The sequence below is a fragment of the Grus americana genome, chromosome 1, assembly GCF_028858705.1.
Source record: "Grus americana isolate bGruAme1 chromosome 1, bGruAme1.mat, whole genome shotgun sequence".
Classification (NCBI taxonomy): Eukaryota; Metazoa; Chordata; class Aves; order Gruiformes; family Gruidae; genus Grus; species Grus americana.
Genome location: NC_072852.1, coordinates 59285917 through 59305700, shown reverse-complemented (window position 1 = coordinate 59305700; position 19784 = coordinate 59285917). Strand labels below are relative to the sequence as shown.

The 19784-nt window shown below is 44.6% G+C and overlaps 1 protein-coding gene across 10 annotated transcripts in view; it reads right to left on the bottom strand.

Annotated features, from left to right (window-relative positions):
• The window catches only part of RBFOX2 (RNA binding fox-1 homolog 2), a 174393-nt gene that overhangs the window by 98944 nt on the left and 55665 nt on the right, over window positions 1-19784 (bottom strand). Inside the window, exon 1 of one of the 10 annotated variants that reach the window (XM_054818522.1) lies at window positions 16858-17090. The exons of the other annotated variants lie outside the window; for them this stretch is intronic. Within the exon in view, the coding sequence (XP_054674497.1) occupies window positions 16858-16872 (15 nt within the window). The 5' untranslated portion in view covers window positions 16873-17090. Of the gene's footprint in view, window positions 1-16857; window positions 17091-19784 lie in introns of those variants that run through there. 10 annotated transcript variants of the gene reach the window in all.

Sequence of the window (19784 nt, the reverse complement as noted above, 5' to 3'; positions counted from 1 at the left end):
TGATATCTGCAGGCTGAGGTGCATTTTTGAAAAATGCAAGACCACAGCCCTGGGGTTTTGCTTTGCTTGCTTTCTTCAGACTTATAGCAAGCATGCTAGGTCACAATTACAAGTATAGCTATAAGAATATAAGCTAGCCATAGTCTCCCCATGCTTGAAGTGCATCCATGGTAGTTCCAGACATTTTCCATATTTATTTTTTTTAAATTGCTAAAAACTGTGATACTGTGGGGACACAACAATGCAGCATGGAGTCTTAGATATTTCCGTGCTGCATAGTCATTACACCACATCGATCTTTACTAAGGAAATTACACCAACAGTTTCATTTTATAAACTGAATTTATAAATTCTTTAGTATAATTCTCTGTTCTCCAGACAAATTAATCCAAGTCTTATCTAGTTACTCCCACTAAAGAGCTCTTACCTCCGCTGATTCTAACTCTTCATCGCTAGATGCCTGGCTGATGCTCTTCCTCTCACCCACCAAAAATGGCATCTTTAACAATTAGCCAATCACTACATCTGCTAAACTGGGTCATCAGAGATCTGATGAGCAGCTTACAATATGTCTCTGCTTTTTAAAGACTGATGTAAATGTAGGAAACATGCCAGCAAGCAAGGATGCATTTTCTGGCTGGGTATGTACTGATTTCCATAGCAGCTAAATAGATCAAGCAGCTCAGCCAGCTCGTACCGGTGTTAGACAAGCAGCACACGGTACCAAGATTACATCTTTAGAGTGGCAAGAGATTCTCATTTTGCACCAAAGCAAGTCCCACGTCCTGAACTTGAAGGTGGCTTTCGCTCACTCCAGGTGAGAATTTATACTGGAAAGTCATCATTCCTCTATAGGGCTACATTTTCTCGGCTGTATTGCTTGCTTGGTTTGAATAGGTATAACATTTTTCAAAGAGCTGCATGATTTTTTCTCTTCCCAGTTTAATATAACCAATGACTAGGAAAATTACATATGGTCTAGTTGTTATTTTGACCCTGAAATCATTAGAGTTTCAAGTGGGGAGGACATAAATGTACGCAGAGCATGCACAGGAAAGCTCAATATTCTGAAGTGGCAAGCAGAAGAAAAGATGATGACAAATAGGTGACTGCATGAATTGTTTTTCCTCACATTCCAGATACCTGGTATTTTTACATTGGTGTCCTGATCTTAAGAGCAAGATCTGGTGGTGGATCAGCTATGCAAGAGACTAATAACTCAGCAACAAGCCAGCATGTTCTTTGCAAGCGAAACATGTTAAACGTGCAAATGCTGAAGATCAGGAACGAGATGCATTAAGCAGAAATGGAACCAGCAGTTCCGGGGGATGTGGAGTAGCAGCAGAAGCAAATGAGAGTGTGTGGATTAGCGTAGTAAGGACATCACAGGGAAGAATTTGAATGCGTTGGTAGACCCATAGAAACCACTGCTTGCCTGAGCCCAGTCTGATTAGTTAGCGCTACTGATTCCTCGTGTTCATTAGGATTAATGTTCCTAAAACACATCAGCACAAATGAAATCACCAAAAATACACTCTGAATCCAAGGAAACTAAAATCCCTCTGGCAAAAGGCCTAAGAAGCCTAAAGCTAGAGAAAGCAGCAAATACCAGGTTACATATAGCACAGAAGATAGCCCCATCACACTCGCTGCTTCTGTCAAGTAAATACCTCATGCAGACAATGGAAGACCAGCCATTACACGTTCCAGTTTTCAGGGATAAAATTCACAATTTCAGGAAAATTTAAGAGAGAAAAATACCAAAGACAGTATTTAATAAAATAGAAGCTGAGATAGCTCCTGGTCATGTCCTTTCCCCTCAAAGCACTGGAGATCTCCCTTTTCAATCTTCTTCTACGACACATTCTCCATTCACAAGGCAATTTACTTACGAGTGATGGAGTTTGTTTCCATCTGCCTCTACCACTCTAAACACTCCCCAGCCAAGCTCTGTAGTCCTGAAACTGATCAAAAGTGGCTTTACAGCTAGGCACCATGTACACTCTGAACTATGGACATAAGATACCTGCATCCTGTTACTGCCCTCAGCTCTTCACTGCATCATCTACGCATAGCTATTAAATATTAATGGTTTGTCTAGACTGGAAAACTAGCACAGTTTTAAAACACAAATACACAGCATAAAAGGATAGGTCAGAATTAATTATTTCTTAAGTGCCATTTATTTTCAAAGCCTCAAACAACTCTGCTTTAGGGAAGGCCATGGAAAATGGAGGCAGAGCAAGGATACCATGTCGGTCTGCTAAAGCAGCATATTGCAAGACCTTTGTTTGCTGGACAACTGGGTTGTTTGGCGTTTTTTGTTTTGTTGAGCTTTCTTACAGCCATCCAGCTAGAACAGTAGCATTATCAAAATCCAGAAACTTACAGACCAAAACAGGACTCACGAAATCACAAGCCTGGTTCTTCCTCAACCAGAAAAGAAGCTCTCTGAATACCCGGTCTACACAGTCATGGCTGTCAAGAGAGTAAAGACTCTCGATCCTGAAGTTAGATCTGTGTAGGCAGAGTCTTCCTGAAGTTAGAAGTACGGATCCTGCCCACACAACTTCAGCTGCCGGACAAGAACCCAGAGTCAATTCAGGCAAGACTCAGATTGCCCAAAGTCTGTTTCTGAAATTATGACAAAAGAAAAATGTAAGGCAACAATAAACACTCATCTGGAGTTTGAAAAATCCTCTGTCAAAACACTGTGCTCCCAGAACTGAGGTTTTATGCGCAATGCTAGCTAATGACCTGGCTCCCAGGAAGGCAGCTTTAACAGAACAGTAACTCACAAAAATATATTAGTGATTAAGTTGCAAAATAAAGCTGGCAGCAGTCTGGATATACTAGCAGCACATAGAAGACACAACTTCAACTTTAATTTCTACCCCAAACCATCACTTTACACGCATTACAAAACAGGTTTTAATTATGCTAACTTGAGAAAACTCCAGCACACCTGAGTATAACACACAAGTCCAAAAAGTGCTTCTAAAACCAGACAGGCTCCATCGCCTGCCTTAGTTATTACCAGACGCACAGTATAAAGGGGGAAAAGAAAGTACACACAGATTTTCCAGAAAAAAAAAAAAATATCCGTGTGTTGGGCCTGAGCCTCCTTTCAAGGAGAACTCTAAATGCTTGGCACTGCTTCAGGAAGAAAATAAGTGTACTTTTGGGCTAAGCCATTTGGCAAAGGAGGTGACTGTAGCACAGCTTGCTTTTGGGACCACTTGTATATGCACTGATCTTGGTAATGCTGCATGTCCATCAAAATGCTTTTTGCCTGTTACATGAAAAACAAAAAGGTGTCCAGATGCAGAATTTCAACATCAAAGAAGAGATGTTTTCTCTTGGTAGTTTAGACATTACATGACAGCCACGCTGCCTTTCTCTATTCCTTTGGGGGCAGTGGAGAAAGGGGACACAGACAAAAAGAACAGAGCAGAGGCAGTTTTCCTTTACTGTAGAGGCTGCTAGATCTATTGGCTAGCTCCAGAAACTCAAACAGAGAAAAGCTTTGCCCATTTTGTCTCTCATACTCCCACTTGGTTTTTCACTTAACAAGCATCAGCAGTTCAATTAGCTGATCCTTAAGGGGACAACTTTTATACCTAGACAGTTAACAGGGAGATGGAAGAGAGAAAGACTTGACTCTTCTACAAAATACAGCAGCTTAAGCCTGAACATTTCTCCAGATCTACGCTAAGCCTACAAAAATTAAGGTTAATTCCTTAATTAAAGAACTATCTTCCCAAGAATAAATATTATTAAAAGTCACCAGATGGTAGTATGGTGACTCTCACCAAGTATTTTTAATTGAATGAATCACAAACTAGGGCTGAACCGCAACAGGCCATTTCCCCCACAGTGTAAGTATAGTTACGCCATTATCTCAGCCTCACCAGTGAGTCGCCGCGTGGCAGCCATGGGGCTGTCAGTAACGCCACGCGCGTTCCCAGTCCCTTGCAAATGCTCACAGGACAAACCACTTTCACAGAGGGTTTGAGCTAACACGTTTTACCTCGCCTTTGCCTGGGGTGAAGGGAGCACATGATCAACTATCGCACTGCATTTCAGTACGTGGCCGTCTTACTCATCTAGCTGACCGCTTGCTCCCTAACGGAGACGGGTTTGGTATGGATTTTCCTCTCCACCTCGCCTCCCGGCTTATCAAATTGCTTCCACGTGACAAACTAAAATAGAAAAAGGTACGTGTTCCAAGTTAAAGAGTGTCCACACAATAAATTACGCTAGTATCGATATAAATTTATTCCTACCTTAGAGTGGTATGGCTTCCCAGCTACATAAACAAAAGCAGAATTTGGGGGAAAGGTTTTTTCGGGCAGCATTTTGTTCTTCTGACACAGGAGCAAAGGCATTCCCTGCCCAACTTGGTTCAACCAGAATAGCAGAGCAGCTGCCCACACACTGTAACCATGCAAGCAAGAGACAAAATATGTCAAAAATATTAAACTAAACTCTTAATAGACTGGAAGTAAAAGAGAAATAAACAGGTGGCCCAGTCTACGTGAGATAGCTGGGTCTGAGACTGCATTACTGGCAGGAACTGAGGAATCAGAGAACATGCAGGCAGGACCTTTAGCTGCCACAACAGCAGGTCACCGAATAAATCTCAGGAATCATTTGGAAACGGTTCCAGTGTGACAGTATACAGAATACAACATCTTCAGCATAAATCTGCAAAGACATTTTCATGACAGAAGAATTGCATCTGTCCTTTAATTTCTACAGGCCTCAGTTCAAAATCTTGCTTGACTGCTAAGCTTCAGGTGATGAATTCTGTTTTTTCCACATTCCCATTAAAAAAAAAATAATCCCAAACTCAGGCAGCTCTAAAGAGATTCAAGAGCAAAATACCAGAAGTGCTGCTGTTAAGAGTTCGGTGCATTTGCTGAGTGCACAGAAAGGATCCAGAAATAGCATGCAAAGCTGAGGTTTGGCAAGAACGATGCAGTTTACCCTGAAAGAGGAAAGTCAGACACGCTAAATGAATGGTGACAGCAGCAAGTCATGCTTTAATGTAGGGAGTGACCCCAGGGACTACTCTTGTTGGGGCAGAGGTGCTAGTTATTGCTGTGTCCCTCCTCTGGTGGTTTTAGTGGAGAAGTAGAAGGCTGTGGTGGTGAACAGAAGAGGTATGTTGAGGCTATGCCAGCTCTTAGGCAAGAAGTAGTCTTCACATCACTTTCTGCCTCAGACTAAGACAAAAATAGTAAAAGGTAGCAAACACCTAGATTTTGTTTGGTGGTTATTTCTGGGGTTTTTTTGAAACCTACCTATTTCTGAGAAAGCAGGAGTGATCAGAATTCTGGAAATCTTTTTCTTCTCACAGTCTCAAGACATGGGCACAGAGGTCTATTATGGGCATGTAAGCTAACTGCTACCCACCCACACTTCTCTCCAACAGCCACACGGACAGAATAAAGCCTGACACAGCTCAGTCTAAAAGCCTTTCCTGCTGGCTGGTTTCAACTCCCAGCAAGTTCTAAAACAAGCCACAGCAGCTGAAATCCCTGGACAACAACCACTGAGGGCTTTCTCCTGTTGCACCATCTGCACAATCAAGATCTCTGCTCTTTTCAGCAGCTTTCTGTGACCTCTACAAAAAAATTCACACATGTTCATTCACCCCAATCTTGCCACTATGTGCATCCTCTGTCCCAAAACCAGAAAGCCATAAAGATGGTTTCCTGGCTCCCATGAAAACCTTTATCTCGGTTTTCTGTCGCTATCAAGAAATCTCTATCAAAGACTTGGCTCATGTTCTCTGCACACCTCTCCAGTTACTCTGCAGCAGGGCTACTCTCACTTCATGGTAACAGGACTACCAATTCAAAAAATTAACTGCAACCCCTCTGCTTTATCAGCTTGGATATCAGCAGCAGTCAAACTTCAGCCTCTATGGCTTTACGGCTCTCTTAGCATTAATTTAAAAGAACCACTTATCTCAGGCTAGAGATTCGTGCGTAGGCCAGAGTTAAAGTAGGGCAACACTTAAGCTGCATCTCAAGCTCGCATTGTAATGAAGCAAAAGCTGCAACTTCAAGCTCTGAAGGGGCACAGCAGGCACAACTCCTGCAACTGCTCTGAATTAGACAGCTTCTGAGAAACTTGTATGAATCTTGAAAAATTTCATACAGCTCAACAGCCTGCGACTCAACTGCTTTAGCAGGCAGGTGAGATGCAGCATCCTCTTTCACATACATTACCAGGTCCTCAGTATGGTGCTGGGAATGAGACCCTTTTCTGCAGCAGAGGAACAGGGTAGATGCACAAACCCCTCCAGAAGCGAAGTTCAGAATGGCAGATTGCCAAAGGCATCTCTGGGCAAAATGAAGAAAAAACCAACTGCCCCAAATTGTCTGCAATTGAACAGGAAAATGCATCAAGATGAAAACAAAGAAAATGACAGCCACATAAAAAAACCACCACGCTTTCAGCACATTCTGTTCCTGACTTACCTTCTTTACAATTATGGGACAGATCTAATAACAGCCCCTAGAAATCCAGCTGTCACATTTTGATAGTTCACTGACTGCCCACAGAGATCTAATTACCTCAGCCAGTCCACATGCCTAAAACCTCACGTGGGCACGGCCATTCCTCAGCCTCACCCCGCCGGAGGTCTGGAGAGTGGAAGCAAGAGCAATACTAGGATGATCAGATGATTTTTGGAGCCACCAAGGTCAAAGCATAGGGACAAGAAGAAGGGAAACAGCTGCTCTAGAGCTTGAGACAACAGAATGCTTAAAAACCTAGAAAAATAATTAAACGAACTAATGAGCCATAGTTGGCAAAGGAACCACAGGTCAAGGAAGATACAATTCCTCAGTGGTGAGAGAGGTGAAGAAGGGGAGAAGCTCTCCCATGTCAGGGCAGAGAGGAACCAAGTCAGCAGCTCCATAGTGGTGATATGACAAGGAGGGTAGAGAGAAAGGGATATATCCAGAGAAGAGGTGATTTATGCTGGAGTTCCTGGGCTGGAATAAGCAGTAGAGGATGAGCAAAAGCGAATGCCTGTGGTGGATCCAAACATGAGACGGGGTGAGATGGCAATGCCACAGGGCTTGTTTTTTTTTTTTTATTGGGTTGGTTTGTTTCAAAAGGAAGTTAATAGAAAAACACTGGCAGCTTAAAATGCTCCAAACCTACAGCCTGCCACTCCTCCTAGGTTATGACAAAAATTCCCACCCTGTAATGAGAAGGGCTTCTTGGGATCCAGTAGCCCTCCGACTCTTCACCGGCAGTTGGGGGGCAGAGGGGGTTCCCATATCAGCGGCTCGGCAGCACGGAGCTCCCCACGCTGGCACCGTCCGCCTGCCCAATTCAGACCTGTAATCTCCCTCGACTTTGATTTAATGCAGCAATTACTGGTAATGTGGTTTGAAGGAGATAAATGCCCAGTACAGGGCTGGCTGGCACTGACGCTCATTCCGCTCATGATGCGAGAACAGTTTTAATTAAAATCCCCTTTATGATAAAGGAGCTGCTTGACTGGATGTTTCTGTGCAGCCCTGATACGGAGCCTCCTCCAAAGCGGATTAGGAATCAAAGTTTCCCCCTTCTCGCTACTGGCAACACACAAAAATAGGGAACACAGTCACCATGTCACCCCTCTGCAATTTCCTTAACCCTAAAACTGCTGGAAAAATGCCCACGTTTGCTTAATAGCAATCACTGCCTCTTGTCACAGCTCTAAATGTTTTCCAAAAGCTAAGCACCAGAGCTGCTTTAATTAGAATAAACGCATCCAGAGAGCTCATCCTCCGTGATCCAAAATCAGTTTCCCTTCGATCTGGTTTAAAAGGGAATCAGCTTGGCTACTTCTATGGCAGACCTGTCCCTACGGCCTGCGTTCTGGCAAGGAGGGAAATCAGATCCGCAATGCTCTGGCAGCATGGTAGGAAGTCAGGATCTGGCCAAAAGGCTGGAAAAGAAGCAGCCTCTGCTGGGTGAGGCAGAGTAGCATGGGCAGGGAAAAGGGAAGGAGCAGCACTGCAAGATAAAGGCATAAAATTTGGCAGAGCGGTCAGGATCCCAGCACAGACATGTTCCAGAAATGATCTGTCAGCTCTTGATCGAGTTACAGCAAATGTAGGTGCAATTTTGGGTTGGTTTTCTTCTTTACAGTATAGGAAATACCAGAGATGAATACATTAAGCACAGCTAGTTTCTATTATTGCAAGTGCCAGGAGCAGATTGTCACAGTGAGAAATTGGCCTTGTGCATTACACAGAAAAGGCAGCACTGGGTTTGGAGGCCTGCAGACAGCGCAATGTGAAGATAAAGAGCCTCAAGTCTGAATGCACATTATTCCTCTCCTTAAGCCACCAAACACACAAACATAAAAAGGCTGATTTAAGCAGCTGAATTTCAGAATATATCTGTGGACCATGGGACTGTCCAAGCCTTCTCCTGGGACCCCAGGGTCTTTGCCTCATCTCTCTAGGACTGCTCCATACTCCCTGAAATTGTCTTCTTCCCCAAAGCCCTCAATGCCAGTCAATGGGATTCTGCTCTGAAAAAACCTTTTTCTTCCAAATTTCTTTCTTATTTTGAAGTGGCTCTGATTTTCCACAATTCCCCACCCTCTTCAGACAGCACAATATCAAACAACAGATTAAAAAAAAAAAAAAATCCTGAACAGAACCAGGAGGGATTCAGCACCACAGTGTGACTAGCTGACTCCACGAAGTCTGAAGCAGCAGGCACTAGACCACCAAAGGCTGACGTGGCACTGCTGTAATGGTAAAACCAGCCTTCAGGAGCACCTTGCTCCTCAACAGGATGAACAAAGGGCAAAACCACCAGAGATGGCAACGTGAAGATTTAATGCGGTTTTGCTCATCCGCAAGGGAAAAAAATGAAACCAAAAAAGGCCTGGTGTAATTAACAAGATTAAAGGGGGATTTAGGATCAGGACAGAAAAGCAACGGGCCAGATTGATCCTTACAGGATTAAAGCTGGAATCCTACTAAGAGTCCAGTGGTTGAGAGATCAACGCAATGTAATGGGATTAAATCAACATCAGCTTTTGTTTTTACACAACTGAACCCCCAGCACCCGTGCTTTTACCGCTTTGGATAAGCGGTGGAAAAGTTGACTGGTACCTACAGACAACTGGCGTGCAGGTCAGGCAGGCACTTTCCCTTCAGCCCTCTCACGACAGAAGAGCAATAGGTACTGCTGCTTTCAGAAACAAAGGGGAAAAAAAAAATGTGGTTTACAGTAATTGTCCAAACACTCAAGCAAGCTGAGGATTTACCCAAGTCCATGTTCCGGCCAGCTCTAAATTAACTGGTATCACGTGTGATGGGATCACCTCAGGACTGACGGATGGGAAAGCCAGGAGGACAGTCACAGCTGCATTCAGACATGCTGCCGACGGGCAATTGGATTTTGATATTGTCTCTTGCCAGCGAGGAACAAAGGACGCAGTATACTCCGCGGAACATATCAGCAAACACATTTAAGACAAATTGTCGCATGTCCCCATTACACAACAATATCCAAGAATTACAAAAGTGAGAAGAGCCTCTTTCAGCATGTATCATTTGCATTACAGCTGGCGCAACACATGCAGGCCAGCTGCACCTCTATTCCCCTGCCCAAATTTCCAAAGCTTGCCGGTAATTTGAGTTGGTAGCAGGGGGGAAGGAAAGGAAGAAACAGAACAAGGCATTTGGTTCTTTCCAGATATGTATACTATTTTTAAAGTTTTTATTCTTGTAGGAAAGAAAAAAATATGCATGTTTAAATGAGAGGGTATCCACCACGATCCTGCTCAGCTGAAAAGGGAGGGGGTGTTTATCGCACACCTGTTTGCAACAGCTAAACAGCTGCATTGGAGAGCAATGCTCCCTATGCAAGGAAAAAGCATTAAAGCATCTCATATTTCAGCACTTCTGAGTCCTAAAGGTGTTTAAAGACAGCAGTTACACATACACTATATACACTCCAGCAAAGTTTTTGCTGCAGAAGAAAAACTTCTCCAGCACTAAAATTTAAAAATGCAAATACTGCCCATTTCTTAAAAGATGCCAAAATCAATAGCCTCACCTATGCTGAATGTGCTTCTCCTTTTCAGCTGGTTGGACCAAAGACGTAATTGGCATTCACTGCTCCTCCTCACTCAAGCAGCAGCCAAAAATCTCAGTGTAATAAATTGGGGTGGGGGAGAAATAGCTGAAACTACTGCTGGATCCAACAGGCCTGTGAGCAAAGCTGCTCTGCAGCGTTACTGAGACGGTCCTTGATGGAGCTACGTACCCTACTTATGCTGCCAAAAAGGCTTTGCCACCTTCCCAAGAGATGCTTCGTCTTTACTCAGAAGGGCTCTCCATCTAAAAGGTACGTCATGGATGCAAGCAAACATCACCGCAGTGATTGAGGGTGGGATGAAAAAGGAGGCCGTTATGACAGAAATGAAAAGTTAAAAAATAGCAACAGGCAGATCACACTGCACATTTTCTGTTTTCTAGCCACGTATACATATTTGACTTTCAGCATTTTTCTGCATTTAAACTTTGTTCCACATTAGATGATTTATAAATTATTAAAAAAAAAGTACAGAGGAACGTTCCAGTATCATCCTATGCCAGCTCCTTAAAGCACGATAAATTACAATCACTATGAATATCTAAAAAAAATTGTCATCTGGTCAAAATATTTTCACTTCATCATTGTCTTAATGTCCAAGATTCAATTAGAGCATTGTGTGGGGGACAGCATGTTTTATTTGAGGCAGGAGAAAAACTAACTGCCTTTGCCCTGGATTCAGCTACAGACCCGAGAACCATCTGGTAAAAAATCAGCCAGAGCATTGTGCAGATAGTATATTAGTCATGAGATGTAGGACTCTGAGAACAATGAAACCTAAATTTAAGGGACAGACAAGGGAAACTTAATTACTTGTTTAAGCTTCTTCACAGCTTTGAGGAATCTTTAACACTTTCAGCAAAAGAATTTAGCATCAGAGGGCCCAAAGCACATCTTGATTGATTTCTTAGTTTTCTGCAGGCCCATTTTCCACTTCCAGCATGAAACTATCTGCACTGGTCCATCAGCACAGTCTGCCCCTCCGACACACGGCCAAAGGATGCATCACATTGCCCTCGGTACAGAGTGCCATCCAGAGCAGCCGCAATACTGCGGATACAGATCGCAGATCCTCCTCCAGACTCAACTCCCTAAAGAAAACATTTTGTCTGACCCCACAACCTGACTCAAACTCCTGCTGTACCCAGTAGCCCTCGCTGAAGGATGAAGGGATCTCTTCCAGCTAGTTGCATAAGCCATCCAATCATACTTTTGGTTAAGCATGCACACATACGCAGTTGATACCCTAGCGACTGCTTAGAGCTGTGGCAAAAAAGAGGCAAATTCAGATCCACTCAAAGACCTTTCCTATACCATCACCATAACCTTGGGGGGTAGGACAAGGGTAAAAGTTCCGGTGCTGCTGGAATTAAGATTTGCAAATAAGCACCATGGGAAGTGCAGGAAACACAGATGTTCAGTCTCAAATCACTATTATCTGTGCTCTTCCTCAAGATTTCAGCTGGAAACCAGGAAGGCTGAGGTTTATTCTTTTCTTATTCTCTTACAGTTTATTCTCTTCCTTCCAAGATAAACAGGTTGTTTGGTGAAAAACTAACTTAAACAGGACCCGGTCCCTGTCAGTCTCCCAAGACTTGGACAGGCTTACAGCAAACAGAGTCCCCTGTGCTCATGGCTGTTTGGACAGGTGGGAATAGAGCAGACAGACAGAAGAGCTGCTGGAGAAATTCACACCGAGTCAGCCAGCCTACATCCCTCTAATTCTTCTGTTTAAACTTATGAGGGAAGGAAATTCCTGAATGTGATGGCAATGTGCTGGGCACTGATTTTACCTCATTTTATAATAGTCAAATGGAGCCTAGAGAATAGATCATCCTGATCCCGAATCTCCCTTCTCTGAAGCCAGTACCTTAATTTGAAGTGCCTTCTCTTTTTGAACTGCACTGGGCTTTCTTGTCTCAGGAGTGACCTTGGCATCTTCCAGGAACACAGAACTGGAAAAGATCACCTGGATTATCAACTCTAGTCCTCTAATAACACAGGTGGCCACATTATATAATCTCTTTCACAGATTCTTCTTTCTCTGTTTCCCAAATCTCCAAAGCCTGTATAAAATCCTAGATGCAAATAGTGCAAGTTGCTTTGTCACACTAACCCCCAGGGGAACGCAATGCAGACATCCCCAAACCAGCTGTGCACAGAGCAGCTTGGGTGTGGAAGCAGTATAACCACGTTCACGAGGTGCTGCACCAAAGCTAATAAACCTTATCGAGCAGCAGAACTCATTATCTCAGTTGCAGTGCTGGACAAACACAACTATATTACTTCTGGATTCAAGCTGCTACATATGCGTGCCACAGTATGGCACCGCAAGGACTTGCAAGCTGGGGAATCAGTTTACAGGCTACTAGCTCAGGGATCTTTGCATGAGCTCCATTTTATGATTTTCCAGGGCTTTCCTACTCCAGATCAAGAATCTAAAAATCGGTGTTTATATTAACATGAAGTGCCTTTTACCATACTCAGAGAAATTCACCCACATCTGACCTCTAACATGCATTCAGGAAAATCTTCCTGCACCTTCACAGCCATAGTCTCCCAGAGGCTACCGCATCTTAACCTCTCTTAGCGTTGACCACACCGTGCATGCACCTTTCATACACAGCAACTGCGTGCTCTCCATCCCCTCTTGAGCTTCAGTTGATGGCCTGACCGTGTTTATTTACCATTCCTACCAAACAGGTTCCAGGCAAAGGCCTACAGCCACAGCCAGACTTCCCCAGCAATACCTGCCCCAGGCTTGGCACCAGATCAGAGCAGGGAGGCCTTTTTTCTCCTGGATAGCCACTTGCTCTGCTGCTATCAAACGCATGCTTTGAAAGCCATGCCGTAATGACCATACTTTTCACTGGCAGTAGCTACCCCTCATGAAAAAAACCAAACAAATAATAGAAAGACGTGGTGTGAGGAAGAGCACGTTGCTAAGACCCAAGTTTGGCAGCAGAGTTGAGTTTCCAATCCCTTGGTGGTAAAGCTGATGAGCTCGGAGCCTAGAGGGAAAAATTATTCCAGTGAATGAAAAAGAGGCTTTTAAGTGACAAAAACGCAAGTAAAAGGCAGGTCAGGAAGAAAACCAACAAAAAATATTTCAAAATGAGCTTGGCAAGCTTACTAGCACTATTCTTGCTTGTATGTTAGATAATTAGTAGGTCTAGGTAAGATCTTCACTTTCACAGGGCTCTAGAGAAAGAAATCATTTCTAGTTGCAATAGGCAGCCAGCCCTCTCACAAACACTCAGCATGTACTCTGTACATGGCTGCGAGAAATGAGGAAATTATCTATATCCACTATAATCTGAGATCAGAGCGATGAATCCAGTGCTTTCCTACCAGAAGCCTAGCAACAGCATGGACCTCCCTACCTTGGTCCCTCCTGCCTTTGATAGTTTCAGCTGTCTTTGACTGCAGGAGAAGGGTGGTTGATAAATTGCTTGCGAGGGCTGCTGCCCCTTCCTTTCAACCGTTCTTGTAACAACAGACCTCCAACAAGGCAACATTCATACATGCAACTCTCAGAACACATCACGCTCTTTACAAAATACTTGGAACGAAATGACTGTAGATTATATCTTATGACTCACAGTATACAAAGATTCATCTGCTCATAAATGAAAAAAATAGGACTTTCTTATCCAGAAGAGGGTTGAACACTTTTCCCACACTCAAACCACTCTGCTTCTGGCTGTCACCAGGAGAATGCCTGCCCCTGTGCTGACAGTATACACCTCTTTCCAAGTGAAGACCCCCTCGCCTTCACAGCCCCAATTAGCCCATCCAGAGAACTGGAGACTAGGAACCCTCTTGAGCAACTCAGGAGCCCAGACAGCTGCAGGCAAAGGGGGATAAGCGAGAGAAGAGACAGAGGTAGATTTAGACAGTTCCCTATAAACAAAATGTCTATGAAACTCAAGCTCCTATATGCACCTCCTATACGCAGGGAAAAGTACCCACCTTGACTTTCAACACTGACAATCAGATGTATGCACTTCAACAGTTTGCAACATCAGAAAGAATCTATCTTACCATCTCTGCTTCAGAAAGACTCTATACAACTGCATCCTACACAATAAAAGTGTTAAGATAAATAGTCTCGATATTTAAGAGCACAGCTAGTCTGCAGGCCTCATTTCCCTCACAATGCCAAGTATTAGGTCATCATGACAGATATTTTAAGTTTCCCACTCTCCAGCTCTACACAGCCCACAATCCCCTGCAGTCTACAAGGCTCTCATTTAAGAGTATCCTGCAACAAGTTTCACCCAAGGGAACACAGTTCAGCAAGCAGGAATGTCAGTCTAAACTGAGGCTACACCACCACTTAATTTCAGATACAGAGCGTTATAATCAGGGACTACAGATGTGTAGCCTGTATTTTTGGGTCCACTATCCACACCATACCACAGCAGCAGAGGAAGGCACGTTCTCCTTTTTTTATTATTTGTCAAATGTGACAGCATTTAGTATCATACAATCTCTTCAAGGAAGGTAATTCTGTAACATGCACACACACCACCCCCCCCTGGGGGGGGGGGCAACATTATGGTTGCTGTGGGAACCTTAATTCTGGATTTCAGGACTTGCATATTTAAAACCTCAAATTTAACATTGCATTAATGTAGCTTCATGCATTGAATTAAGGAATGACTCAGTACAAATCTCCATGCATCTACTGAAGTCCTGACGTTCCAAGGACAAGAGGCACAGAAAAACCACAGCACGGGAAACGAGGAATGGGGGGGGAATCTGTGAGCAGGGAAGCAAGAAACCAGCACAGTCGAGGTATAGCAAACCACGCACCAAACCAGATCTGTCACTCGGGGCTCCTTGTTCTCACTGCTAAAGGTTATGTAGCCCATTGGGATAAAAAGAGCTTAAAGCAGAAACACAAAGGGGCACAGAGGAAAAGGTTCCTGAAAAAAACAAGGAGGGGAAGATTCCCTGAAAGTAGTAGGGTAACCTGCACTGAGAAGGGAAAGATCATAACCAGATAGCATGAATTTACTAATTTTTTTTAATTATTGTGGCACGATGCCTAGATGATGCCCTTAAAAACCCTTCAGCTATCCAAGCATTTAACACTTATTTTCCCCACTCCTCTAGAGTTTAGCTGCAACACAAGCACAGCAATAGTGCTGTCCAAAGTTTAGGGTGCAGGTGGAAGCAGCAGCCCACGGAAGGGTACTGGTCTTCATCCATTGGAAAGTGTCCCAAAACTCAATCCTCTCTCAAGAATCTGGGACAGTGCTTCACCTTTTGAGCCAAAGTCGGTCTTCATGCAGGCTGACACCTTCACTTTATGCTACAGTTCTTGTGCACCCCTCACCAGTGGGAGGGGGAGAGGCAGCCGGGCAACTCTCCTCAGCTCCCACTTCCCACACTCACCGGCATCCTCCGTGTTTCAGCCGGGTAAGGAATATCTCCATTGTTTACTGCTTATCTAAAATCAGCAGCAGCACGACTGAATGGCTGAATTACTTCTCCTCTTACCCCACCCACCAAAGCACAATCTTAGCTGAGCCACGGGGCCTGCCCAACCTTTCTCACTAAAAACCGGCATCCCAATTCGGGGTTCCACACGCCAGGCTGCAGCAGGGGAAGAGCGGAGAAGGTGGACGTGCCTGCCAGCAGGGCCTGCTGGACAAAACCAGGCAAGTGTGCATACCCCGGCGCAGAATCAAGTTACCCTGCAACAAAGATAGTGTGTGTATGTGCAAAGGAGGGAAGTCAAATCCTTCTGCCCGGGTTCCAAGGCTCGCTTTGTTGCTAAAATAAACCAGTGTTTGTTCCTGGGAGTGATGGGGAGCCAGAATCTAAAAGCAGTGGCAGTGAGAGCCCCCACCTTCAGCGTTATGAACACATTTTAAAAAAAAAAATTACAAAAAAAAACTTGGGAATGGATTACTCTTCACCTCACATATCTAGGTAAGGAACCCAAGGGCAAACTGCTGATCTCAAGGGTGCCCAGGAGCAGACAAAACTACACGTAGATGACTAACTGAGCAGCCCAACAGCTGACTGCTCCAGAGGAAATTCCAGTCCTTGCTCAAAGGGCTGAAAATATATATGCTTTTATATATGCTTTTACTTTGCTTGCTGGATCTATATAACACTTTACACATGTTTTTCCTGACATTATTTTCCATACTCCACGAGAAACTCGAGTAACTATGCCACTTCTGGAAAAACCACCTTGCATCCAACTTTTGACAAAACAGCTTTTCCCCCCACCCCCAAACTGCAAAACTATCTCTTCCCTCCCTGCTCCTCTCTTAACCTTTAGTGACTACAAATACTTTTCAGCAGCACTCCTCCACTACCTGGGATGTCTCTCAGTAACACCAAAATCCCATAAAGCAGAGGCACATGGGAACAGTCTTATGCATAAAAATATACATATATACACACAGGTCTCTCAGATGGCAGACAGTGAGCAGCATTATACCAAAAATTTTGTCTCCAAGGCACCTGCCCAAAATTGTTCTCTCCAGAGGAACTTATAACCGCAGGAAAAGCCTGCTCAATACCCAGTTAACAGTACTGGCTCTAAATATTGTTTTTTACAAGGGAAAACTAAAGCCCACTGTGTGTAGAGGCTGCAGAGAGCTAAGCCCAACGGTGAAGGCCGCTCATGTTAGTGCAGAGTCCTTCAGCTTTCCATTCCTTATATGTGCAAAGTGTGCAAGCCCTCACACACGCTTCTCTACTCACCCAGAGGTACATCATGTTAGCCTGGGTCCTTCAAACCCAGCAGTGAGATGATCCGGCAAGACAAGAGGCACTTCAGTAAGATTGTCGACACCGAGGTTGGTTGAGGGTTGGTTGTTTTTTTTTTTTTTTTTTAAAAAAAAAGAAAAAAATCCAAACGTCTCAGTTTGAGGCTTAGAAAGCGTCTCGCCTCCTCCACCCCCCTCCTCCAGCTCTGGCTGCTCTGCGCTCTTCTCTCGCACTTAATCTCTCCCTGGGAGTTCCCAGCCCCGTGTGTCTGTACTGGCGTGCACAGCACACACTCTGCATTCGCCTCCAGGGAATTTCTCTCTGTCATTCTGCTTCTAAAAACACAATCTCGGCCTCACAGGATTCTTGCAAGAGGCAGGGATGGGTGGGGTTAGTAATAAATGCAGCCCGGCTCCCAGCACCGGAGCGTGCTTACTTTAGAAGAGGGATCTTTAGACATGAATGAGGCAAAGTGTTGTCCTCCAAGGTCACTGGGGGTGAGGACCCATTCCCCCCCATCCCGCTAATTGCTTCTCCAGGAATTATTTGCAAATGCAGTAGCCATGCACGATGCATAGGCAGGTTCTGCATGTCTTCATCTACCCCATTAGTCAACACCCAAAATTCAGTTACAATTCAGTAGCTGTATTTAATCATTAACCACTGACAGGCACTGGGGAGCCCAACTATGGGAATCCTGAAGCTAAGAAGAAAATCTGTGATGTGCCAGCCACCCCGGAGCTCCCGCAGAAGGAACAACCACCATCAGCGTAAGCTGAGGAAGACAAGCGACTCACAGATAAAGGGGTTAATCTGCTTTCGCAGGTGGCTCTGCATGAGTATTTTACAGACTTGCATATTGCTAAAGGGAAAGCAGCAGCTGGCTCTGGTTCCTCCAAGTGTATCGGATTCCCACTTGCCCAGAGGCATCTTCCCCCCAAGTCTGACTGGGGCAAGCACCCTCTCGAAGCCTCGCACTCCCAGCCTGCTCTCCAATTTCAGGTTTGCAAAGCTCTGCTGGTGGGGCAGCAGCCCCAGCAAAGGCACGCTTGAGTAAAAGACACTCTCGCCCCAGCTACCTTGACAAGCTCCAGCAAGCCCTTCCCTGCACAAGCGAATCCTCGTCCCATCCCCCATGCCTGATGCCACAGGACAAGTGTCACCTCTCATCTCATTAATCAGTTAAAACGCTCTTCCAAACCAGGAAAACGGGTTTCTCGCCCCCTTCCCTTCCCACCTCAAAATGAAGAAACGACTTCCCTCGCTGGGCTCCAAATGCTAAGTTAAAATTGGCCTCTTCTCAAATGGGGAGGGGGATTTAAAAAAAAAAAAAAATCATGTTTTCATTGAGGCATTGGTCTCCTTGGAAATGAGTTTTGAAGAAATATTTTTATCTCAGCTAAAGATATAGAAATGGTGCTCTTTCACATATCACCTCTACTCCCTTTACTTACAGATTCCAGCGGGCTGGGAGCAAAGCAAGCAGCTATGGGGCCTGCCCTGCTCCACCCACAAGTCCAGCCCTATCTACAGGGCAACAAACTGATGTGCCTCCCCATTGCAGCGAGCGCAGACATCCCAGCAGACATCCCAGGTACGCTCCGCACTCCGCAGGCTCCCCTCGCCTTCAGCAAGCTGCAAACACACCCTGCGGGGGCCAGGCTTGTCCCAGGTACAGGCACAAACACATGGTATGCTCTAAGGAAATGCATGACTGTCATTGTGGTCCCACACATAAACCTAGAGAGAAGGCTTATTGTCATGACCTGCTATAGCAGCCATGGGGACACGCTCGTTAGAGACAGGCAGAAAGCTGCTCAGAGGTTTCCAGCCAGGAAGACACAAGCCCTGCTTGCTCAGGGGAAGGAGCAGGAGCCCCAATTCAGGAAGCTCACAGGGTTGTTCAACTGCAGCATCTCTCGGGACTCCCATCTGTTCTCACCTTTTGGCATGATGGGTCAGGTCAAGAGGGTGAAAAGCAACGTTGCTGAAAATCACTTACTGTACCAAAGCCTATGCACCACCATCTCCAAAGAGAAAAGCATGTGATTCATAAACCTGTTCTCAAATGCTCCAAGAGGAGTGAAACAGTGGCAATGCTGACATTTGCATCAGAGTTAGACACTTCAGTTAACATTTCAGCAGCAGAGTCGCACCAGTGGTAGCTACCAGTTCAGCCAGCCTGTAGATCCAGGCAGGCACTTCTGCACGAAGTAACTCTGATGACATTTTCAAGTAACTCTGATGACATTTTCAAGATTTTCTTCTGATCCAGAATCCTGATCCAAAAATGATCTTATTATCATTTTAATGAAAGCTAAGATTCCTTGTATGCAGAGAAGAAAGTGAGAAGACATGTGGACTAGGTGAGCAAACCCAAATAAATCCTACTTAATATATATTTCCATAAAAGACTTGAAAAAGATGAGTGCCTAAATCTAAGCTGAAGAGTGACCAACAAGCTCCAGATTAAAAACAAAAAAAAGGGGGGGGGGAATTCTCCCCCTTCTTCCCCAGGCTTTCTCATCCTTTAGGCTACTCTTCCATGGAAGAGAAAAAGAGAAACTTTAAGAATAAGGCTGTTCTTTAATTTCGACAACTGGGACTCATTACAAATCATGCCAGCAACTCCACAGCTGGACAGGTTGCATTTAATCTCCAAAGCAAAACAAGACCTATGAACCCTCCTCAAATCATCCAAATACTGACTTGAAATTCATCTGCCACTGTTGCTACTAGGCCACCACCTCTCCATGGAAGGTATATGGGAAGACTACTGAGAGCAGCAGACTTCTGGTGATGAAATACCCTCCTCCTGGAGCACTTTTTGATGAACTGCAAGAGCAGGTTTCTCAACACTCAATATTCCTAAGCAGCAAGAGGAGTACCCAACCAGTCAGGAAACGATGCTGCAGGATGCC